At 58.6% G+C, this 24,576-nt stretch overlaps 1 protein-coding gene across 2 annotated transcripts in view; it reads left to right on the top strand.

The window, feature by feature from the left end:
- SORCS2 (sortilin related VPS10 domain containing receptor 2) overlaps positions 1 to 23,926 on the top strand; it is a 484,396-nt gene extending 460,470 nt beyond the window's left edge. For both annotated transcript variants that reach the window (XM_060298929.1, XM_060298930.1), the window contains exons 18-27: positions 2,199 to 2,370; positions 7,564 to 7,750; positions 9,514 to 9,647; positions 10,798 to 10,921; positions 12,214 to 12,326; positions 13,312 to 13,437; positions 16,258 to 16,357; positions 16,848 to 16,947; positions 19,537 to 19,682; positions 21,462 to 23,926. In XM_060298929.1, coding sequence (XP_060154912.1) covers positions 2,199 to 2,370; positions 7,564 to 7,750; positions 9,514 to 9,647; positions 10,798 to 10,921; positions 12,214 to 12,326; positions 13,312 to 13,437; positions 16,258 to 16,357; positions 16,848 to 16,947; positions 19,537 to 19,682; positions 21,462 to 21,526 — 1,267 coding nt within the window. In that variant the 3' untranslated portion in view covers positions 21,527 to 23,926. The remainder of the gene's footprint in view (positions 1 to 2,198; positions 2,371 to 7,563; positions 7,751 to 9,513; positions 9,648 to 10,797; positions 10,922 to 12,213; positions 12,327 to 13,311; positions 13,438 to 16,257; positions 16,358 to 16,847; positions 16,948 to 19,536; positions 19,683 to 21,461) is intronic.
- Positions 23,927 to 24,576: the final 650 nt, after the last annotated feature.

The following is a 24,576-nucleotide window of genomic DNA, read 5'->3' as shown; positions in this document are numbered from 1 at the left end:
GAACAACAGGCAGAGAAGGTCCAAGGGCTTTGTAGCTCACACCTGCTGCAGAGGCTGAGCCCTTCCAGAGAAGTCACACTCCTGGCCTGGTCCTTCTGAGCCCCTGCAGTGCTGGGACCCTTCTGCATTTACCAACGCTGAGTGAGGCAGGCCTGAGCTGGGCCAGAGGTGCTCACACTCCCTTTAGGTCTCAGCTTGAATGATGCCTCCTCCAGGAAGGCCTCCCTGACTCACCCTGGGCCCTGAGCTTACCCTGTGAGGGCGCATATCCCAGTTATTGTCACACTCACCCAGTCGTTCCCCCTGACTGGACGGTAAGCTCCACGACACATAGCGGGTCCCTCAGTGTGTGGTGTGGTGGACACACGCTGTACGTGAAGGTTAAGTGCTCCACAGGTGTGAGCCGTTATGACACACTTCCTCCACCAGAGGCTGACCACGTTGCGTGTCAAGGATGAACGTCATATAAAAATGTTAGGTGTGTAAAGGCTGTGAACCTGCGGCTCCAGAGGCCCTAAATGAGCTTTATCTGAAAGTCTCTGCTTCCCTTTGGGGAAGTTTTGACAGGGAGTAAACCGCCTATGGACTTATTAGAAAATCCTCATTACTGCCCCTGGGGACGGGGAAGGGCAAAGCCCGAGAAGAAAGCAGCTGAAGCAGAAAAGCAGGCTTGGACCTCAGCGGCTAAATCCCATCACCCATCCATCCATCCAGTCATCCAGTCATCTATCCGTTTATTCCTCCATCCATCCATCCAGTCATCTATCCGTTTATTCCTCCATCCATCCACCATCCAGTCATCCGTCCACCCACCCATCCCTCATCCATCTATCCATCCATCCGTCCAATCGTCCCTCTGTTTATTCTTCCCCTCACTCACCCATCATCCGTCCATCCTCCCATCCCTCCAGCCATTCATCCATCATCCGTCTATCACCCATCCATCCCTCCCTCCCTCAGGGAGCCGCAGCAGCTGCTCCAGGGCACCCACCAGGGCTCGGCAAGCAGGAACTCTCGTCTGAAACGGCAGAGCCAGGACCCAGGGTTTCATTTCATACCACCTGCACACTCCGGGTGCCAAGGGGCCATGGCTGGGTAGCTCGTAGGGAGCGTATTTTCTTCCAAACTAATCACATGCGTCTTTGCACGATAAGCTTCAGTGGCAGAGCCGTGAGGGCAGGCGGGGCACCAGGCACAGGGGGTGGGCAGATCCAGCCACTTTGGCAGTGATGTGAGTTTTGCAGACCCAGAATCCCGGTGTCGCCCGAGGGAGCATCACAAGTGGCAAGTCTGAAGATGCCACCCGAGCAGTGGTTTTCCCGTCGCCTCCTAAATGTTCACTAGAGCCCATCGGGCTCTGCCCACCAGCCCCTCCCCACTCTCATCCCACACCTGCTGCCCACTCTGGGCTTTGGTTCCCCCACCCCTCCACCACAGGGCCTTTGCACATGCTGTTCCCGCTGGCCAGGATGCTCTTCCCTCTCCTGTTCACCCTTCTGGTCTTAGCTGAAAGCCCCTTTCTCAGGGACCAGATTCCCAGGTGCTGCCCCTCCCCAGCACCTGTCCCAGTTGCCATGTTGCCTTGATGTGGGGGATGGTTTGGTGAGGGCTCCCTCCCTCACTGGACAGTCCTCTCTGCAACGGCAGGGCTGTGAGTGATGACCTCGCACCCCAGCACCTGGCACGTAGCAGATGCTCAGTAAATTCGTGTTGTGTGAATGAGCTGGTGAGTCAGGTTCATCTGGTCCCACTCTCTTGACGTAATAGGGAGAGGAGACCCCCTGGGAGCAAGTTTGCTCACAGCCATGTGGCGCATCAGCGGTAAGGCCCGGCCCCTCCTGGGCACTCTGTCCTCCCAGGACCGTATTTCCCAGCAAAGCCACAAAATTCCGACTGACTCCTTCAATCCTCCCCTCAGCAACAACAACAGCTGTTACCATTATTGTAAGAATACGAGCGGACCGAGGAAAGGTCCAGTGACGGAAGCAGGTCCTGCCATTACTGGTCATTCCCTCCCCTGAGCCTCAGTTTTCCCATCTCCAAAATGGGGCAGAAATAGCAAACAGGTGGAGTCGGGAAAAGGGAGGGAGTTGAAGAATGGAGTTCGCCAAGGCAAGAGCCACCTCTCGGCAAGCAGGTCCGGCGGGGCAGCAGGGCCCGCCCCACCCCCGCCTGTCTGACGCGCTGTCTGGCCGCAGGTACCGGAAGGTGGTGTCCAACGTGTGCGAGGGCGGCGTGGACCCGCAGCAGAGCCCGGCGCAGCTGCAGTGCCCCCTCCTGCCGCCGCGGGGCCTGCAGGTCGGCATCCTCGGCGAGGCGGTGGCCGTGCGGCCCGGGGAGGACGTGCTGTTCGTGGTACGGCAGGAACAGGTGAGGCTCCGCTTCAACCGGGCACACGGGGCGCCGGGCGGCGCTCTCTCCGCCTCCACGTCGGTTAGGGCAGCGTCTTTGGACCAGCGGTTTCCGAACTGCGGGAGGGGAGAGTGGGCCGGGGGCCCCTTCCCAGGTCCAGGCCAGCACTGAAACAATGAAACAGAAAAGTCGGAAGAGAGGTCAGAGGCAGGGAGGGAACGGAGCGGCTTGCAGCGAGCACAGGCCCAGGGGGGCGTGGCTTCAAACATCTCTCTCTGTGTGTTCACCGCGCGGTGACGTCAGATTTCTGTGGGCGCCGTAAAACTTTTTGAAACTCTCATTATACTGAGTTAGTTAATTTTGGAATCATAAGAAAAGCAGGAAGTTTTTCAAAAAATACTGTAAAAATAAATAAATGCGATGATGCAAACAAAAAAACAAAAAACCCACCGTTAGTTATAATCTCATAGCCAAAGACAAATTCCGTAATAGATGATAGATAGATGGATAGGTAAATGGAGAGACAGATATCGTTGATAAACAGATATACATAGACGATAGATTGATTGATAGATAATGGATAGACATAGATACAAATACAGATGGATGGATATAGAAATATTTTGTGTCTGTATATATATATATATACACACATATATACATACACACAAATATATATATACACATACCTATATATAAATATATAAATTTCCTCCCCACCTCCTAGTCTTTCTTTTTTTTTCTTTAGTACAAGTGTTACATTTTTTTCTGATTTTAGAAACAGTATATACTCACTGTAGAACGTTGGAAAACCACATTAAAAACATAAGAATATATCACCAAACATCCTGGTCTCCTTAGGTAGCCACTGTTGGTTTTTTTATTTCCTTCTAGTCTATTTAAACTAATATGCAGCATGCTTATTTTTCTGATTATAGAAGTAACAAATGCTCATTGTAGAAAAACGTGCAGGAAATTCAAAATGACAGAAAAGCACAAAGGGGACGTCAGAACCCTCTGTTCCCACCCCAGGGTCCCAGCCTCTCCCGGCGCACGGCTCTCTTGCGCATTTGGGTCTTCGGTTAACAAATATGTAACGTGAAATGAGTGCGGCTTTGTAACTGTGTATGCTTCGTTTAGAAGATGTCCTTCAAAATGTGCCCAGGTGGGGCAGGGTGATGCTGACAGAGGTCTTTGATGCTGGAAAGCGGGGGCTCTGGTCCAGAGCAAAGAGCGGTACTCGTGGGCACCCGTGTGTCATCCCTCCCCGTGCCTAAGGGCTGTGCTGCCATCAGCCGGCTTTGTAGCTGGGGATACCCAGCCTCAGACAGGGGCAGCCACTCACCTGAGGCCACACAGTAACAGTGCCGTTGGGTCCAGGCCTGGGGCTCCGTGTGGACTGCGCCTGGTCCACGGCCCCCAGAAATGAGCTGATCCTGGGGTGGCCTCCCCTTCCCGCCTGTCCCCGTCCCCGTGATGACTGAGCCTGGTCCCGAGAGTAACGCTGCAGCCGCGGGCAGCCCTGGGGTGGTGGGGGGCTCCGTTCACAGCAGAGGAGGATGCAGCCCCCTGCCCAGCTTGGGACCACCCAGACCCTCAGAGGGGACCCAGCTGCCTCCCGGAGCTCCAGGACAGATTTGCAAGAAAAACGGCTGCCTGCTGCCCCCTAGAGCCTGGAGTCCCAGCAGCTAAGTCACACCTGCGGTGCTCCATCCAGAACCAGGACAGGATACGCCTGGCAGCGCACCGGGCGGGCTGGCACTCTCGGCTGCAGCAGGCGGAGGTGAGGGGGCAACAGAAAGATGCTCTTGGGAGAGAGAGTCCAGCGCACGCTGCTGTCCAGAAGAGGCCGCTGGCTCCCGTGCCAGAGCCTTGGGAAGGAGTGGGTGCAGGGCTGAGGTGGGTACACACACTGTGGCACACTCGTTCTCACATACACGGACACTCACACTCACACACACACTCACGCATTCACGTTCGTAACACAACCACAGACGCACACACCCAACCCAGGTGTGGAAACAGCGCTGGATTTAGGGGGAATCCAAGTTCTGTAAATATTTAAGCACTGAAAATGAATCTGGTGGAGAACCCAGAAACAGACCCGCACAAGCAGGCCCGGCTGATTTTGGCCCAGGAACAGAAGCATCTCAGTGGAGGGAGGATGGGCTTCAGCACATGAAGAGCCGGTAAAAAGGAACCTCACACCCGACGCAGAATCACCTCAAAGTGGATCACAGACTTAAACGGAAAATGGAAAACTATAAACCTTTTAGAAAAAAGAGAGGAAAACAGCCGGAACCTAGGGCTAGGCAGAGAGTTCTCAGATTTGACACCACCAGCCCCATCCACGAAGGAAATCTGATAAACTGGACTTCGTCAAAAGGCGACATCTCGCTCCGCGACAGACCCTAAGAAGATGAAAAGGCAGCCGCAGAAGGAGATACTTACAAACACATCCACCAAGGACTAGTACCCGGAACCCATGAAGGACACTCAGAACTCAGCAGGAAGAAGACAGACAGTGCAGTCAGAAAATGGACAAAAGACCTGGAGACACATTTCCCTGAGGAGGAGGTACAGGTGGCAAATGAGCACATGAAACCATGGTCAGCATCATAAGTCATCAGGGAAATGCAAATCAAACCCTCAGAGCGGTGTCCCTGCACACCTGCGGGGACGGCCAAGCTAAAAACTAGTGGGACCACCCAGGGCAGGCGAGGATGCGGAGAAACTGGATCCCTCCTACGTGGCTGATGGGAACGTGAAATCTATAGCCATTCTGGAAGAGTCGGTCGTTTCTTTAAAAGCTGAACATATTACGCTCCTGAGAAATAAAGGCTTAACATTCACCGGGAAACCTGTGCATCAAGGTTCATAGCAGCTTTATTCCTAACAGTCAGAATCCGCAGACAACCAGATGTCCTGGATGGACAAGCAGATAACACGTGGTGGCACGTCCATCCCGTGGGGGGACCCCGAAATAAAAAGGAACAGGCTACACACCACAAGCTGGGGGAATCTCCGGAGAGCTATCCTGAATGCGAAAGCTAATCCCAATGACTCCGTGCTTTCTGATTTCATGTATAGAACATCCTCAAAATGACAAAGTTATGGAAATGGAGGACAGGTTCTAATCCCACGGAGTCAGGGATGTGATGGAAGGGCGGGTGTGACTGTGACAGGGCGGCAGGAGGGACCCCAGTGGATTCCCTATTTGTGGTAGTGATGTTTTGCGGGATGTTAGCACAGGGGGAGCTGGGTACCAGGGACCTGGGGCTCTCTGTGTTATCCGCTACAATTACATGTGAATTGGCAGTGGCTCAGCGTGAAGTATCTGAATGTTTTTGAAGCACTCAGTAATTAACACACACACACATCTGCCTGGAAACACTACGGTGTGGGGGGCGGGTGTTGCAGTGACGTCACCGTTTTTCCTTTCTAGCTCCTTCGCTTTGCCTTTTGTATTCTCTCCTTGTCCTACGTTGATACTGTATACTTTCCTGATTATGACGAGGTGTTTCAAACAAGGAAATGTGTCAATAGTTAAACTTGCACCTGTCTTAGCTGCTTGCAGGCAGGACTCAGGGTCCCCAGGAGGGGGTGGCACCTGCCCATCAAAGCCGCAGGTCCCGACTCAGCCAGAAGCACCCTCCTCTCCCAGGATGCAATACAGGAAACCCCTCCCTCTCGGAACAAATCGGACTTGAGACACCCAGCCCCCATGAGACTGCCCTTAAACGGAGAAAGCACCGGCCCGTGGGCCAGCCTGCAGGTTCTGGGCTCACAGAGCCTCAGTCTTCCAACCTATAAAATGGGGATAATAGAACGTACTTGTATAAGGTCCCTGAGGCCATCACAACAGTGGCCACGAACTGAGTGGCTTGAAACAGCACACATCTCTCCTCTCACAGTTCTGGGGGCTGGAAGCCCAAAATCAAAGTGTCAGCAGGGCTGCGCTCCCTCTGGAGGGTCCTTCCTTGTCTCTGCAGCCTCTGGGGGCTCCAGGTATCCCTGGGCTGTGGCCGCATTTCCTCCTGTCTTCACATAGCTTCCCCTGTGTCTCAAATCCCCTTCCTTTTTCTTATAAAGACCCCAGTCATTGGGGTCCTGTTGTAATCCGGTGTGACCTCATCTTAACTAATTACACCTGTAACACGCTATTTCCAAATGAGGTACATTCTGAGGTTTCAAGCGGACTGAATTGGAGCGGGGGCAGGGGTGGACACTATTCAACCTACTACTCCATATTTCTGAAGAAAGTTAGATGAACATAATTTACTTAAAAGTATCCTATCGAGTTTTAAGGTTTGGCAGGTGTAAGATAAGAGGATTGCTAAACAGTGATGATCTTCTTCGTTCTTGATCACTAGGAAATGGTTTTCTGGGTGTTTCTGCAGCAGGGGGAGGGGTGGCAGGAAGGGACGATGCGGGGTGGGGGGAGGGAGGGAGAACATGAGACTGAATATGAGAACCTCTTGCCAGAAAGTTGAAAAAGTTATTGTTCCCTTCACTCAATTTCCTCCCCACGCCTCTATGAGGAAAATACGGTTATTGGAAGGATAAGGCTTGTGGCGGGGAGTATATGGGTGATTGGACAGCTTGTGTGGGTGGGGAAACGCCTGGAAGAGGCAGCAGTGGGTGGGAGCCCCTTCCTGCACAGAGCCCGTGCATACGAGCATCACTCCTGGCACCGCATAGAGTGAGAGAAAAGAAAAATGCAGGAATCGCAGCATCAGAGAGGGAAAAGTAATGTTTTCTTAATTTCCTGGGAGACTAAGGGTCTTCCTACACACACATATCTTCCTAGACATGTTACTGAAACTGTCCAGCAGTGTGCTAGGCCCCTTCCCGCCCTCCCGGCTCCTGGCTGAGCCCTCGGTGGGCCTCCCTGGCCCCTATCCCCGCCCCTGCACTGCTTCCCTGCCCTCGCCCGTGAGCCCTGACCCCTCTCCCTCTCTGCAGCTGTGTGATCTTTCTAATGCAAACCTGGCCCTGGCCCCTCCTTCCACCCACCTCCTACAGCTCTCAGCCCAGCCCTCCGGGCTGGGAGCCCCAAGGGAAGAACAGATCTGGTTCCCTGGGGTCCCCAGGCCACTCACTTTGAGGAAAGGAGTGAGGGAAAGAACGATTGAATGAATGAGTGAATGCCTCATCGCTGGCCCCCAGCTTTGCACCCACTCCTAAGTGGCCCTGTGGTGCTTCCTGCAGGGCGATGTCCTGACCACCAAGTACCAGGTGGACCTGGGGGACGGCTTCAAGGCCATGTACGTGAACCTCACGTTGACCGGGGAGCCCATCCGGCACCGCTATGAGAACCCTGGTGTCTACCGCGTGTCCGTCAGGGCGGAGAATATGGCAGGACATGACGAAGCCGTGCTGTTTGTCCAGGTCAACTGTAAGTCCATCATCCCTTTGAGGCCAAGTGTCTCTCCCTGTGACAGAGACCTGGTTCTTGGGGAAGCACGGGGAGCCCAAGGGCAGGGAGGCAGGCAGGCTGGGCTCGAGTCCACACCCATGGTGGTCTGTGCAGTGGGGATAGTGGTGATGGTGATGGTGATTATGATGGTGGTGGTGATGGTGATGGTGGTGGTGATGGTGGTGGTGATGGTGGTGATGGTGGTGGTGATGGTGGTGATGGTGGTGGTGATGGTGGTGGTGATGGTGGTGATGGTGGTGATGGTGATGGTGGTGGTGATGGTGGTGGTGATGGTGGTGATGATAGAGGTGATGGTGGTGATGATGGTGGTGATGGTGGTGATGGTGGTGGTGATGGTGGTGATGGTGGTGGTGGTGGTGATGGTGATGGTGGTGATGGTGGTGATGGTGATGGTGGTGATGATAAAGGTGATGGTGGTGATGATGGTGATGGTGGTGATGGTGGTGGTGATGGTGGTGGTGATGGTGGTGGTGATGGTGGTGATGATAGAGGTGATGGTGGTGATGATGGTGGTGATGGTGGTGATGATAGAGGTGATGGTGGTGATGATGGTGGTGATGGTGGTGGTGATGGTGATGATGGTGATGGTGGTGGTGATGGTGATGATGGTGGTGATGGTGGTGATGGTGGTGGTGATGGTGGTGATGATAGAGGTGATGGTGGTGGTGATGGTGGTGATGATAGAGGTGATGGTGGTGATGATGGTGGTGATGGTGGTGGTGATGGTGGTGATGGTGGTGGTGATGGTGATGATGGTGATGGTGGTGGTGATGGTGATGATGGTGGTGATGGTGGTGATGGTGGTGGTGATGGTGGTGATGGTGGTGGTGGTGGTGGTGATGGTGGTGGTGATGGTGGTGGTGATGGTGATGATGGTGATGGTGGTGGTGATGGTGATGATGGTGGTGATGGTGGTGATGGTGGTGGTGATGGTGATGGTGGTGGTGATGGTGGTGATGATAGAGGTGATGGTGGTGGTGATGGTGGTGATGATAGAGGTGATGGTGGTGATGATGGTGGTGATGGTGGTGATGATGGTGGTGATGGTGGTGGTGATGGTGATGATGGTGATGGTGGTGGTGATGGTGATGATGGTGGTGATGGTGGTGATGGTGGTGGTGATGGTGGTGATGGTGGTGGTGGTGGTGATGGTGGTGGTGATGGTGGTGATGATGGTGGTGGTGATGGTGGTGATGGTGGTGGTGATGGTGATGGTGGTGATGGTGGTGGTGATGGTGGTGGTGATGGTGGTGATGATAGAGGTGATGGTGGTGATGATGGTGGTGATGGTGGTGGTGGTGGTGATGATGGTGATGGTGGTGGTGATGGTGGTGGTGATGGTGGTGATGATAGAGGTGATGGTGGTGATGATGGTGGTGATGGTGATGGTGGTGGTGATGGTGGTGGTGATGGTGATGATGGTGATGGTGGTGGTGATGGTGATGATGGTGGTGATGGTGGTGATGGTGGTGGTGATGGTGGTGGTGATGGTGGTGATGATAGAGGTGATGGTGGTGATGATGGTGGTGATGGTGGTGCTGATGGTGATGATGGTGATGGTGGTGGTGATGGTGATGATGGTGATGGTGATGGTGGTGGTGATGGTGATGGTGGTGGTGATGGTGGTGATGAGGTTGATTGTGACAGTGACTGATAGCAGCCTGTGCCATGGCCAGTGCCCTGATGCCCTCTAACCTCTAACCTTTTTCTGGCCCCTGCAGCCCCCCTGCAGGCACTCTACCTCGAAGTGGTTCCTATCATTGGCGTCAACCAGGAGGTGACCCTCACAGCTGTGCTGCTGCCCTTGAACCCCAACCTCACCGTCTTCTACTGGTGGATTGGTCACAGCCTGCAGGTATGCTGGCCTCAGGCCCCTGGAAGCCCCTCCTTCCCACAGGCTCCCATCTGGGGTGGAGAGTGGGGCAGGCCCCACCCTCCATACTGGGCAGGACACAGTGTGTGACACCATGGAGGTGAGGAAAGCACACACCGACTCTTCCTTCACCCTAAGCATCTGTTCGGGGTCCGGCCATGTCTGAGTGTGGTGGACGAGGGATGAATCGGGTCAGACCCTGCCTTTTCCTAGGGAAAGATGTGGGAACATAGTAGGTGACCTAAGTTAGTGTGTGACAGGTGTCACAGGAAGGAGACAGGTGACACGTCTGAAAGTTCCAGAAGAGATCAGGCCATTTCTAGTTATAGCATGGGAGTAGTCAGGGAAGCCTTCATGGAGGAGGGGGTCCCTGGGGCTGGACCCAACCTCAGAAGCCTCACCCAGGGCTGTGGGTTGTATCCTGTGGGCAGTGGGGAGCCAAGGGCAGATGCCTGGTAGGAGACCCTGAGGGCCTCTGCAGGTGAAGCTGCCCACCCTTAGGCCGGGGGGGGGCCTCAAGACCCAAAGGGGGATCCTTCATTTATTCAGCAAACGGCAGCCCTTCACCGCCAAGCAGAGAGCCCCAAACAACGGCTGAGGTCCCAACCAGGCGGGGCCCTGGGCTTCAGACTGTTTCCCTGGCATGGGGAGGGTCGAGGAAGGGGCTCGGGCTCCGGGCTCGAATGGCGACTCAGCCCCCTGCAGCCGAGCTCTTGGGGCCGGTTGCTACACCTCCCCAAGCCTCTGCCTCCCCGTCTACAAGGTCCGAGGCAATAGTGAGGCCCAGTCGGATGTGTGTGCCCACCCCACAGGGTGCGTGCTGAGCTGGCCGCTGGTGTCCAAGGATGAAGGTCCCATAGCCCAGCTGAGCGTGGAGGGGGTGAGAAGGTGAAAGGGATCAGGGTGGAGGCCCTGCCTAGCAGCCACCATGCGCCTTCGACACCATCCACGGAGGGGGGCTCGGAGCCTCTGGAGGGAAGGGGCACTGGGAGACGGTGCCTGTGCTGGGGAGCTCAGGACCGAGCGTCTCTGGGGGGCCTTCTTCTTACCCCCCGGGGGCTCTCAGTGCAGCCCTGGCCGCACACTGGGGCCAGCTCTGCGGCCCAGCCCTGACCCCCGCTCGTGCCCGCAGCCCCTGCTGTCCCTGGAGAACTCTGTGACAACGCGGTTTGGGGACACAGGGGACGTGCGCGTGACGGTGCAGGCTGCCTGTGGGACCTCCGTGCTGCAGGACTCCAAGGTGGTCCGCGTGCTGGGTGAGTTGCCCCCCTCCCGCCCCCCGGGACAGGCAGCGCAGCTCCTCCTTTTCAGGAGCTCAGGGTCGGGGGCAGGCGGTGTACATGCCACCGATGTCCTGGTCATCCCAGGCAGGGCTCAGCGGGGCAGAGGGGCCTCCATTTCCCCATCTGTAAAATAAATACCGACAACTCCTACGTCCATGGCATTCACAGGCTCCACGTGGCACAAATGAGGACGCGGCTGAGGGGCTTGACACGGTCACCCAGCAGCAACAGAGCTGGGATCGGGCTCCGGGTCTGCCTGCCCACCGGGTGCCTGTCCTCAGCACCCCCGTTATCTGAGGATCATCACGTGATTGTATCACTTTTGTTGAGAGTCCTGCTCTGAATCTGTGTCCCATTTATTGGCTCACTGGGGGCTCTGAGCCCCCCAGGAGACATTTACGATAGAAAATTAGTCCTAAGAATGGAAGAGACCCCCCCCCCGGCACCATGTTGCCCTCATCACCACACTGATAAACCCTCCTTTTGCTTTAAGAACAGCCTGTCCTGTGGACAGCAGCCATCAGTTAAATATTTAGGGAACTGCCCTCAGCCATTCCTTCATTCACGAGCATGTGGGCAGCAGGCCCTGAGCCCAGAGCCTTGAAAGTCATCTCCACCTGCACTGCATGCTCACACTTCACAAGGCACTCGTCCCTTGAGCTCTCCTCACCCCTGCAAAACCTCCTCCCATTTTACAAATCAAGAAACCAAGGCTCGGGAGGTAAGCGGAGAGATTGCAGTCCACTCTGAGACTCCTGGTGCCGAGTCTTTTTTTTTTTTACCACCTGCTGCTTGTGGATCTAGAATAGGTTTCTGAGTTGCAGACCCTGGGAAATGTGAGAGACAGAGAAGGTGGGGGCTCTGCTCTCCAGGGACTCTTATTCTGGTGGGGGAACCAGCCCAGTCAAAGTCCATGGATCCCTGGGGGACGAGAAGTCAACGTCGTAGGGTGTGTATGTCCTTGTGAGTTGATGGGGCAAATCACACAGCAGGCTTGGCCCTCCCTCCAGGGCAGCACTGCTGTCCTCGTCATTGTCACCTTTGTTGTTGTTGTTTTATTATTAAATGGCAGCCGGTGTAGTGGGCCCCGCCCGGGACAGCTGCTGGCACATACACTGGGAAGAACCTTGTTTTCTGAAAGTGGGCCACAGGATCCACACCCAGGGCCAGCCCTGGACCATCCAGGGGGTGTGGCCACCGTCCTCAGAGGAAGCGGGGCCGGGCGCCCAGGACTGACCCACTCTCCCATCTCTGCCTCTTTCCAGATCAATTTCAGGTCATGCCTCTGCAGTTTTCCAAGGACCTGGACGCTCACAACCCCAACACCCCCGAGTGGAGGGAGGACATTGGCCTCGTGGTGTCCCGGCTCCTCTCCAAGGTGCCCCCAGCCCACCACTGGCAAAACCACCTGCCCACCTCTGGGTTGTGGGTGCCCCAGAGAAGCGGGGGATGTGGAGCCCCCAGGAGAGGGCAGGCGGGCTGCCCTGCAGTCCTGATGCTCTGTCCTTCACATCGGCTGACAGTGGTGCTTGGAAGCCATGTAGGGTCCTCTTACCTGGCCCTGGGGGACATGCAGCCAGACTGTCACCTTGCAGAGGAGGGACAGGACTGCATCTTCCATGCACATCTAGTGAGCACCAGCTGTTGGCACAAGACACAGCTGCTGTCCTACAACAGAATCTCTTTAAAGGGATTTTCATTTACTCACCACGTTTCTCTTCTGGGCTGGACACTGGAGACAGAGAGATGAGTCAGTGTGACGGCTGCCCTCAGGGAGGTCGCAGAAAGCAAAGGCAGTGCATCAGGGTGGGCGTAGGGCACTCGAGGCCCTTGGGCCCCCAGTGGGAGAAAACCCAGCCCTCTAGAGTCAGCCAAGCCTGTCACAGACTGAGGCCCACCCTGGCCATGCCTCCCTTTGGCCCATTAATAATTTGGGTAATATTGTCCTGGGTGTTGAAGGATGAATAGGAGTTTGCCAGATGAACATGCATGGAGTGGGACTTTCAGGAGACAGAGCTTTGTGGGTTGAGGGAGTTGCATGGCCAGGAGCCCTGACAGTTGGATGGACAGTAGCCAGGGAGGGGCCTGCTCACCTGGGCATGGTGTGAGGAATGAGCTGAAGGGGGCAGGCCTGGCTGAGCGGAGGCCGGGGTGGTGGCCACAGGCTGAGGGACCAGGAGCGCTGGGCTGCAGTAGGTAGAGGGCAGTGCTGTCATTTGCTGGGGCCATGACTCCAGGTGTACAGGGGTCAGGAATGGCCAAGACTCAGGCCACTCAGGGAGGGAGGATATTCCTGGGCCCCTGGAGTGTGGCAGGGGACAGAGGAGGCCGGTGGATCAGAGTGGCCGTCTGTGTCCCCGCAGGAGACCAGCATCCCCGAGGAGCTGCTGGTGACCGTTGTAAAGCCGGGGCTGCCCACCTTGGCTGACCTGCACGTGCTTCTGCCCCCTGCCAGGCCCACGAGGAAGAGGAGCCTCACAAGTGACAAGGTATCTCCTGCGGCCACTGGGCCGGGTCCTCCCCACGCCGCCGACGGCTTGGTGGTGATTCCCGGCAAGCACGGGGACCTCAGCCTCCTGTCATCGCGTAAAGGCTTATCTCTCACCAATCACTGTCCCTCCTCCCCCTTGTGGCTACCCCAAGGTCACACTGGAGGGGGAGTGGGGGGGACCAGGGCATTGGGCAGGACCACCCCTCAGGGGGACGCTCCACTTTCACTCCCATTTCATTGGCTAGAGCTGGTCACACCGCCCCAGCCTCACTGCGAGGGGTGAGCACCGGCCAGGGGATCCTGGGCAACAGTTTCAGAGCATCCAACTAGGACGGGGAATCGAAAGATGAATCGGGGGGGACTTCCCTCATGGTCCAGCGGTTAAGACTTCACCTTCCAATGCAGGGGTTGGGGGTTTGATTTCTGGTCGGGGAGTTAAGATCCCACATGCCTCACGGCCAAAAAGCCAAAACATAAAACAGAAGCAACATTGTAACAAATTCAATAAAGACTTTAAAAATGGTCCACATCAAAAAAGGAAAAAGATGAATGGTAAGAACTTCACGCCGTCTAGGGCGGCTGGCTGTAATTCCGTACCAAGCAGACAGCAATGAGTGTGGACGAGGAGATGGAGAAACTGACCCCTCATTCACTGCGGGGGGCAGTGGAAAATGGTGCAGCCACCGCGGAAACAGTCTGGTGGTTCTTTAAACAGTTAAACACGGAGTTACCGAATGAGGCAGCGGCCCCACCCCCGGGCGTGTGCCACAGAGAACTGAAAATGTATGTCCACACACACACGTGTGTGCCTGGATGTTCACAGCCCCGAAGTGGAAACAACCCAAATGTCCACCCACAGAGGAGTGGATGAGCAGAGGTGGGCCATCCACACAGTGGAATATTATCCAGCCATCAAAAGGGGTGAGATTCTGATCCAGGCTGCAACTTGGATAAACACTGGAGACATGATGTAAAGTGAAAGAAGATGGTCACGGAAAGCCACAGACTGTGTGATTCCACTTATACGAAATGTCCAGGATAGGTGAATCCACAGAGACAGAGCGTTGCTGGGGGCTGGGGGCTGGGGGCTGGGGAGTGACTGCTCACGGTTTTAGGGGTTTCCTTTGGGAGGAAGAAGATGTTCTGGAATTAGATAGTGGTGGTGGGCGTGACTGTGAATATGCTAAAACAACACTGAATGGTACACTTGAAGAAAGTAAATGGCATCTCAAGAAAAGATGAGTCAGAACCGCAGCCGAGCTCTGAGCTAATCGAGAAGACAGGTGCTCCCGCAGATGGTCTGGGAAGAGCGACCTGCACGGAGGCACGGAGACAGCAAGACCAGCAGGACCCCTGTGGGCGGGTGGCAGCGTCCCATTTCACAGACGAGGGAAGTGAGGCTCAGTGAGGCCCCCGCCAGGAAGCACAGCGCGGGCGAGGAGCCCCACTGTCACTCTGGCTGCCAAACTGCTCGAGCCACTCCCGGGCGGCCTCCTGGTGGAACTGTGCCTGTGCCAGCCTGACCCACAGCCCGTCCCAAAGGGCGTCCGCGTCCGCACCTGGGGGCTCCCGGCCAAGCCCCCAGCCCCCGCTGATGCGGTGTCTCTGGAGGTGGGTCAGTGGCGGGTTGAGAGGCATCGACCCACTTCTCAGACGAGGAGCTGAGGGCAGAGGGGAAGGCTGCGGGGGTCCCGGGTGCCAGCACGGGGCTCGGGGGCTGCACCCACCCGGGGTGCTTCCGAGTGAGGGCTGGAAGGGAAGGAGGTGAGAGACGGGGGGACCCCACCCCCATCGTCCTGAGCGCTCAGAGTCTGCCACGTGCCCGAAGTCAGCGAGCAAGCTTAGCCACGCGCCACGGCCACGGACAGCAGCCTTGCCTTTCTGCGTGCGGAGCGTGGGGCCCAGGGCGCCACCCCCATGCTCCTACGATTCCTCACGTTGACCTGAGAACGGAAAGGTGCAGCGGCCCCTCCAGGCCATGAGGTCAAGGGGCAGAACCAAGTGTCTTCCCGGACCCTTCAGGTCTGGGGCTGTTGGCCTGTCGTTTACACAGTTCCCGACTCAGGACCCTCGTTCCGTGAGCAGGGAACGGGCCTCGTGGAGTCCCGGGTGCTGAAACGCCGCTCAGGGAAGCAGCCAGCAGAGTCCCCAGGGTATATACCCCCAACGCCCAGGGAGCAGAGCCACGGGGACCCCATCCCTGAGAGGGACCCCTCCCCCAACACATCTGCACCCACCTGTGCAGAGGGTGACACCTGACACCCACGTGGGCTGAGTGGTTCCCTTCTGAACACCAGGAAAACTCCCCACTCCTGAACTGCCAAACCAGCTGGGCGCCCCAGAGGCCAGCTGCCTCCTCCCCCCCACCATGATCCAGCAACATCACCTCCTGGGGTTTCTCTGCCTCAGGTGTGGGCTCACTCGCCTGCCTGGGTCACCTCTCCTGTCCCTGTCTTGTCTTCTTCCTGGTCTTCCACGTCCAAGAAGCCTCCCCTGATTACTTCTGGGGTTGGGGGCCTCCTGGAGCATCCCTGGGTCTCCCCAACTTTACCACACTCCATGGTCCTGACTAAAACTAGAGCTCTGTGAGGGCAGGGCCACATTTGGGTCACCTTGTGTCCCATTGTAGGTTCTTGGTGAGAGTTCATTGGTGGCTAGTATTCCCATTTTACAGAGGAGGCGACTGAGGCCTGGAGAGGCTGAGTGGCCCTCCCCCAGCCCCATGGCTCTGGAGGGTCCGGGCGGACATCTGCCCGGCTCTCCCGCTTCCTCTGCTGGGTCCCCGAGGACCCCCTCACTCCCCGCTCTCTTATTTCAGAGGCTCGTGGCCATCCAGCAGGTGCTGAACGCACAGAAGATCAGCTTCCTCCTGCGTGGTGGCGTCCGGGTGCTGGTGGCCACGAGGGACGTGGACACAGGTGAGAGGCCTGGCCGGAGCTCACCTCTGTAGGGTGGGGTGGGCGTGTGTCCAGGCCCCTCAGACGACACCCATTACTGTGGACGCTGGGGGCAGAGGGACCCCCCTCTGCCGCCCGCACACACGCTCCTCCTGGACGGGTGGTTGCCTCCGGTTAAAACCCCATCACACCAAGGGCCTCGCGGTGCTCTCCGCGGACACAGCACGGAGCTCTTGCTTTAACTTATGTCACTTAGAGTCTCAGGTGGCTCTGTCCCCGCCCCCCACCGTGGACTGTCCTCCCCACTTTGGGCAACGATCTCCGCAAGAGCTGAGGAGCTGCGTCCTGCTCTGTGCAGCCATGCGTCCACGCCAGCATCAGTGCGGACGGAGGAGTTCTGTCCACTTTCCAGGAGGAAGGACCAGGGCCGGGATTTACTCAGGGGGGGTCCTGGGTGCCAGGAGGCTGGCCGGTGCCCACGCTGACCGCTCACAGGCTGCTTTGCTCACAGATTCTCCAAGCCTGGGAGGAGGTGGCGGCTACTGGGCAGTGGCAGTCGTCCTCATAGGGCTGTTCGCGGTGGGAGCTTTCATCCTCTACAAGTTCAAAAGGCAAGGTCACCCGGCCTCCCTGGGCTAACTGGGCGTGAGGGCGGGGCCTGGTGGGGGGGCGCAGCTTCCCAGCAGGGCCTTGGAGGGTTGTGGCTGTGCCTGGGACGGGTCCTGGGGTGGGGAGGGGCCTTGTCTGGACCCACAGCCTGGATCTGAGTCACCTTGATCCCAGAGGGAGACAGCCGACCGCTCACAGCCCAAGGAGCCTCTTCCACCCCCATCCTCTTCTCTGCTCCACCCACCCATTTTACAGATGAGGAAACCCGGGCTCAGAGAGGTTAAGTGATCTTCCCAGGGCCACACAGCTGAGGAGTGGGGCTCTGACCCCAGGCTGTGCCCAGTCCCCACGCTTCCCCCAGCACCCATCCACCCCTTCCCTCCGCAAGCATGATCCGGAGCTGTCATGTGCCAGGCACTCCACTGGGAGGCGGCTCCAGCCTCCAGATGGAGCGGCTGCACGGGACACCCAGGGCGGGAGCGGGGGGCGGCTGACGCCCAGGGTGGGAGCGGGCGGGGGCTTGAGCCGAGGCTGGGTGGGTGGCAAGCACACCGTGCGGTCATTGGGAGGGGGTGTGGTGCCTCTCTCCCCCTCCGACCTGAGTCCTCAGCTGTGAAATGGGTTTAATAACCCTCGGTGCTGGGATTACTCGTGGGCCCCCTCGAGGGCCCGGGAATGAGCAAAACGGCCAGAAAGTGTCAGCAGACTCATTTCCTGCAGCGCAGCTGCCAGGTCTGAGCCTGTTGTTTCTCCCTGTCTTGCTGGTCTGGCTCCAGTGGCCTTGGGGTCTCCCTGGTTGGGGTCGCCCTTGGGAACAGTCCAGAGACGGAGCTGACCCTCCCCTTGCTCCTCTGAGGCCAAGGGTCCTTCCTCCCCGAGCCCTGGACACTTCTGGGTCTCTGTCCTCCAGCACCGTTCACACTGGGTGGCAGCCCCCCAACCTGCAGGACAGCCCAGATGGCAGCACGGCTGAGTCAGCCTCGAAGACTGGGCCACCATCCTGCCCTGCTGCTGACCAGCTCGGTGGTCCTGGCCAGTCTCTTCCCCTCCCTGAGCCTCAGTTTCCTCATCTGTAAAAGGAGACTAAGCAGGAGGAGGATAGGACAAGGGAAGAAGAAAAGGGGGAGAAGGTGGGGAAGAGGGGCAGGGGGCAGGGAGGGGCAGATGGGGAGGGGAGGGGGGTGGGCAGGAGCAGACGCAGGCCCCCAGCTCCTGCAGACCTTCTCCTGTGCCCGTCTCCCTTGTTGCCATAACGCCGTGTTTAATTGGGACCTTGTGAAAACCGCCCAGCTCAGGCCTGGCTGAGGCAGGCCATGGGGTGTGAGTCCTGAGAGGCTGAACGAGAAAACGATTCAGACGCTGCCTCCCAAGTCAGAGCCGAGTTGGAGGCAATGGCTGGGGTCGGGACCTGCCCCCACCCCTTTCTCTTTCCCCTTGGACCACAGGTTGCGTGCACCCATTTGGGCTTCTCTCAGCGCACTTGAGAATTGCAGGGCGGCAGGATTGCCTGGGGGTGGGCGGAAGGCAGGCCTGGCAGGTCAGGAGTGAAAGGGGCAGAATTCCGTTCTCTTTCGATTGCCTTCTTCAGACCCCCTGAAGGCCAGATTGCAGTTTCCACAAATTGCTCCAGATTTATCACACACAGTGTAAATGGCCCAGAAGGAACCTACTACCTTGTCCCCAGAGGATGGGGAGGGAGGAGCAAGGGGAGGACCTTGCAGCTGCAGAGAGAAATGCCCCATTTGTCCAGAGGCTTTAAGCTCTGTGGAGCTCAGGGAGCTGGGCTCTCCTGACTGACGCAGCAGTCAGCGTGGGCTGGGCCCGGCTGCGTAACAAATAGCCCCTAAGTCTCAGAGGCTCACAGCCATCGAGTGCTGCAGTCCACTGGGTCTGGCCACATGGCCCAACCCACCCTGGGCCCTGAATGTGCATCCTGCCATCTCAATATTTCCAGAGAACTTCCAGTGTTGGTGAGTGGCTCTGAGGAAGCCCACTCTCCCGCTGAGTCTAGTTCCCTCTTCTGTAAATTGGGACCATGGGCTCTTTTGGGGTTTTGCTCCAACTAACTGGGGTGTTGAACATGAAGGAGCGTGGTCCAGGGGCCCCGAGCCCAGTCCCAGCTGAGGCAGAGGGGGCTGTGCCCTTGCTCTCCTCTCCCTCTGCCCTGGAGGGTATGGGAACCTGAGGACGGTGCAGCCAGCCCCAGAACCCCGGGCAGGGCTCAGCAAGCGCCTCTCAGAGCCAGTCAACATCACGTGCCGTGTGGGAACGCATGCCAATCCAACCAGAGCCCTGAGGTGCAAGGTGACGGGGACCTGAAAGAAAATAAAACAGCCTCTCCCTGCAGCATGCCGAGGGGAGACGGATGGACAGCGAGCACCCCGTGTGCGGGGGCAGAGGGAAACCCAGGGCTGCCGGAGCTCACGGGACGGAGGGCTTCCTGGAGGAGGTGGCTTGGAGCAGAGACAGGGCAGGAGGCAGGCCCAGGAGCGATGTCAGCACCACACAGAGGGATGGCCCAGGGCTCTGCTGGGGGCTTCTGGGGACAGGCATCCTGGGCAGAGCCCTGAGTCCCCACCTCCGTCCCGCAGGAAACGCCCCGGCAGGACCGTGTACGCCCAGATGCACAATGAGAAGGAACAGGAAATGACGAGCCCCGTAAGCCACAGCCAGGACGTGCAGAGCGCCATCCAGGCCGAGGAGTTCATAGATGACGAGCTCCACTCACAGACTCTAGGTAATGCCCGCCCCGAAAGCTCCTCCCCTTCCCTCGCCACCTGCACGCCCCCGCTGGCTCTCCCCACCCGTAACAGCCGCTCTCTGCACCCCCTACACGGCGACCGCCCCACCCCTGGGTTGCTGTGAGGCCCCCAGACAAGCAGCCAGGAGGACGCTCCAGAAACGTGTCCCCGTCGTGGATTGTGTTGTCACCGCCCCTTTATCCCTCCCCACCCCGTACCCACTGTGTCCCTGGAGCTGTGGGAGGTGGAATGGCTGTCCTCACCTTTTAAATGATTGGAGGTGAGGCTCAGAGAGGTGACGTTGCTCACCCAGGCAGCACAGCAGACAAGCGGCCGGCCTGGGACCCAGACGCGAGCCTGCCGGACCCCAAAGCCCACGTCCCTCTTTTCTCCCTGGAGTGGTCGGGAGCTGACCACTCCCGTCCTCCACAGCTCCCCGACCTCGCAGCCCCACCGTCTCCCACAGCCGTCGGCCCCGCCGGGTTCCTCTCAGAGCTGTGGTCCTCAGCCTCCGGGACGGTGACTACAGCCCCGATTTCCCGGGCGCTTACTCCTCAGCAGGCCCACTGCTTCCCGGCACAGTCTCGCAGCCAGCCTGGGAGGCAGGCCCTGGCCGTGCGTCCATTTGACAGATGGGACAGCTGAGGTTCACAGTAGCCACTCGGTCTCCCAAGTCACTTAGCCGAGAAGACGCGCAGCCGATTCTGTGCCCCTCCCCCACGCTGCAGCCCAGGCTCGGGGCCAGCTCCCCCGTGCGCCCCAAGACCCCCCAGCCCAGGCCAGCAGCGGCTGGAGAGCGTCGGGGCCCCACGCGGCCATCTTCATCAGGCGGTGTCGCACCCCACGTGAAAGGTGGTGGCAGAGGCTCCCGGTGGACCCGGGCTTCCCAAGCTTGGACAGAGGGGTGGGCGTCCCAGGGAGATGAGAGAGCGGCCCTCCTGCCTCCGCAGCTCTTTGCCGTCAAGCCCCGAAGAGCAATGATAGCGTAATAATAAGGGATTCTTTCAATGGAGCACTTAGTGCGTGCCAGGCCCTGCCCAAATCCTCAGGGGCGGTCCCTTCCGGACCCCCCACCATCCTTTAGGGGAGGCCATATTATCGTCCCCAAGTTACAGATGACAAAACCGAGGCCGTGAGGTGACACGCCTTCATGAGGTCTCCCCCGGCACGCGGGGCTCACCACCCCATGCCCCCCCGCGGCCCCACTGCAAGCTCTGGGCCGCTTCCTCCCCACGTGCCCGGGCGTCTGGGGGGCTCTGGGCAGCCCGTGCCGGCTCCTTCCACCGGCCACGCCTACGGCCCCCAGGCTCAGAACACAGCCCCGCCCAGGACCCCGGCAGACCCCTGCCCTTCTGACCGTCACTGTGCCCTTCTCCCTCCGGCTGCCTCCTGGGGCCTTGCCTCGCCGCCCTGCAGTGCCCCTGCCCGGGGAGCACAGAGCCCCTCCTACCTCCCCCTGCCGCCGACGCCAGGCCGGCCACTGCAGGGCAGTGAGTATGGTGGCTGCTGGCGGGCATGGCCTCACCCCCGGAGGCCCCCTGGGTCCACTGCTTGTGCCGGCACCAGGAGAGCCCACCCTCAGTCACCCCTCCTCCCAGGAAACCTAGAGACGCCCACCCCTCCGCGCCCGCGTCCAGGCACGACCCGCAGGGCTTCAGCAAGCGCGGGACGCCCCGCACGCCGGTTGAGGCCACACCGTGTCCCGCACGGCCCTCCGTCCTCTCTCTGCCCCTCGGCCGGGCGTGTGCTCACACCCGGCATCTCTGTGCCTCCAGGGAATCACTCCGGCGTGGTCCTGAGCGTCAACTCCCGAGAGATGCACAGCTACCTGGTGGGCTGATGCCGCTGGAGGCCGCGCCCAGAGCTCTATCCTCTCCGCCGCTTCATCCCCCGTGGAGGGCACAGGACCACACGTGCCACCGGCACGGGGCTGGGACCGGCGTCCCCTCAGAGACCTCGGAAAAGCCTCCTTCTCCAGCTGTGTCCACGCAAGACGACAGATGCACCTCTGTCCAGCTCAAGCCCGCCCAGCCCACGGCCGCCCAGGAAACCCGCCAGCTCCTGCCTCCCCGGACACCAGGCCCACGTGCTGCCCGCTGCGCCGCCCGCCCTCCCAGACTCTGGGCACTTCTCTGGACCTCACACGGCCGCCCTGGCTGCCCACGGCTGGTCACCGCAGCTGGGCCTGACTTCTCGTGGCCGAGGCTGGTCCCCCAGAGGCTGGGAGAGGCCGGGCTCTCAGCACCGCAGACCCGCCCCATCACCTGTGCCGCGGGCTCCCGTCCCAGCAGAGGGACAGCGGGGCCCTGCTTCCTTCCTCATAACCTCCAGGAAGGCAGCTCCCACCGCAGGGCCGTCCCTCTGCAGGGGTGTCCACCGCCCCGCTGGAATCCAGAAAGCCAGTGGTAGGCCCCCCAGCACCGCCTTCCACACCTGCCGCTGTCCTTCCTCTTTTTAAACTGCAGATAATGTAAATACCTCTCTAGGTAGCTGATTGCGTTTGGTGGGGGGAGGGGGGTGTTCAACTTCCTATTTTTATTGCCAGGCAGTAGCCGCATTCTCGGGAACCCCTTTCCCAGAATGCCCAGGGATGCTCCTCTGCCCCTTCTGGCAGCCTTCTCTCCTGGGGCCCACAAGGCAAAGGCTCTCCCTGGCTTCCCCCCCCAGCTCGCCCCAGCCCCACACAGGGTCCTAGGGATCCAGCGCCTGCACTTCTGAAGGAAGCCAGCAGGCGGCGACCTCGCACGGGGGTTCCCGCCTGCGGGATCCCGTCTCAGTGGCCGCGGTGGGAACGGCCTCTAGATGCCCAGAGTGTTCTGTGCTTCCGCATAGCTTGAGGGACGCACTTAGGAACCGGGAACCAGGCGGGGTTTCGAATGGCAGAGCCCGAAGGGCGCCAAGTAGCGCGCTCCTCGTTTTGAAGATGGAGAAACTGAGGCCCAGAGAGGGAGTGATTGTCCCAAGGTCACACAGCAAGACGGCAGCAGAGGTGCCCAGGAGCCAGCCCCCTGCTCCCCGTGCAGTGTGATTCCACTCGCTCACAGATGCCTAGAATCAGGGACACTAGGGATATATGGGGGCAGATTTTCACCTTTTGCCTTGAAACTGGAAATCAGTATCCCCTCCCCATCCTCTCCCTCCTCCCCCTACCCACCCCGCAGGCTGGGCTCTTAGGTGGCCGGGGCCTTCCCCTCAGAGGCGGGGACACCACAGCCCAGGCTAGGAACTCGCTGGCCGTGGGAAGTCCGGAATGAAGCCTGGGGGACATTAGCCCACTTGCCCAGAAAAGAAACATGGCCTGCAGGAAGGAGACCAGGGATGCATCCTCACACCCAGAACACGTGGGAGGCCCTGAATCCTTGTGGAGTGGGGGACCCCTGGAGTCCAGCTCCTCGTGTCACAAACGGGGACTCAGACCACCCGAAACCAGCTCAGAAGGGGTCACTGCAGGTCACGGGGCAGGCGACAGAGGCGTCCCTCTCCCCACCCTGCCGGCCCACCGCCTGGAGCTCCTGGCCCAGCCCCGCAGAGCTCGCCCTGCAAGCCGTCCTCAAGACCCTCCTCGGGGAAGGGCTGGGGCAGCGGACCCCAGACTGGAGCTGGGGGGCTGTGTGGGAGAGGCTGGGTTCTCCGCAGCCTGCCCGAGGTCGCCAAAGACGGCTTAGGAACCCTCTGTCTTGCTGTCCACCCGCACCCGGCCCGCCCTGTGAGTGTCAGAACCAGGGTCAGACATGTGTCAGCACTGTCCAGGTCCAAGGTCAAGGTCAGCACGGACACAGCCCCCAGCTCAGCAGTGCCTGCGGGCGATGAGCCCTTTGCCCTTCCTTGACCCTCAGCTTCATTCTCTCTGTCGGGGTAGGGTTTTCGCTTTTGCTATTTGTGTTTTTCATGTATTTTATGTCATTATTTCTATTAAGAGCATCTTGGGTGTGTGGACCCAAGAACCTGGGAATAAGTCGGCACCTATATCCTGATACTTTCCTATTCCCATAATCGTATCAATCAACACATAGGTCTATGGATTTATCTGGTTCTGCGTTTGAGGTTCTGTGTATTTGATGTACAGGTACACGCGCCGGCACCTGGGAATAACGGGCTGGGCTTGGGCAGCTAACGTTTCATTCAACCGGGTTGAGCCCATACTTCGTATATGCACATAACAGAGATGCGATCGAGTCTTTCTTATTTTTCCTTTTTAAGAAACAATAAATCATTTGTGTTGCTTTTAACAAAGATTAAATGAATACGGTCAGCCTTTGCCTTATTACGAAGCTATTTGTCAACATTCCCTAAACACTCACCCAGGGCCCTAGAATTCGGTGTCAGGGACACTGGGAGAGGCCGGGAGGAATTCCCACACTCTGGGGGGCAGGTGCCTTGACACTGACCGTCTCCATCACGGGATCGGGACGTGCCACCCCCAAAGCAGTGATGTCACCACATCCTCACACCCGTGTCACCTCACTTCTCCCCTGATGGCCGGCTGAGGGGCCCTGGAGCACAGCCCGTTTGCCAGGTGAGGCGCAGAGGCCAGGGGTTGAGAGCCTGGCAGGGGCACCCCAGCCGGACGGAAGCCCCTTGTCCCTGAAATGCCGTCTGCTTGTCTTTGAGGAGACAGAGGAGTCAGGAGCAGATAGGGGAAGGCTGGACGTGGGCAGCTCACCAACCCCGTGCACACGCACACTCACACTCAGACACACTTACACTCACACAAATACAGATACCCCCCTCCTTCTCTGGATCATAATATGTGGGGTTCAGTATCAACACCCTCAGAAACTTCCTGCCAGATCTCACGCCCCTCCAAACCGACGCCAGGCCCTGGGCCGGGGCCGTGAGCGCCCAAGACGAAGGCCCTGGGCCTGAAGGAGGCCCCGGGCCGGCGGGGAA

This window comes from Globicephala melas, chromosome 5 (genome assembly GCF_963455315.2).
Source record: "Globicephala melas chromosome 5, mGloMel1.2, whole genome shotgun sequence".
NCBI lineage: Eukaryota > Metazoa > Chordata > Mammalia > Artiodactyla > Delphinidae > Globicephala > Globicephala melas.
The sequence above is the reverse complement of the archived record's forward strand: the minus strand, read 5'-3'. Positions and strand labels throughout refer to the sequence as shown.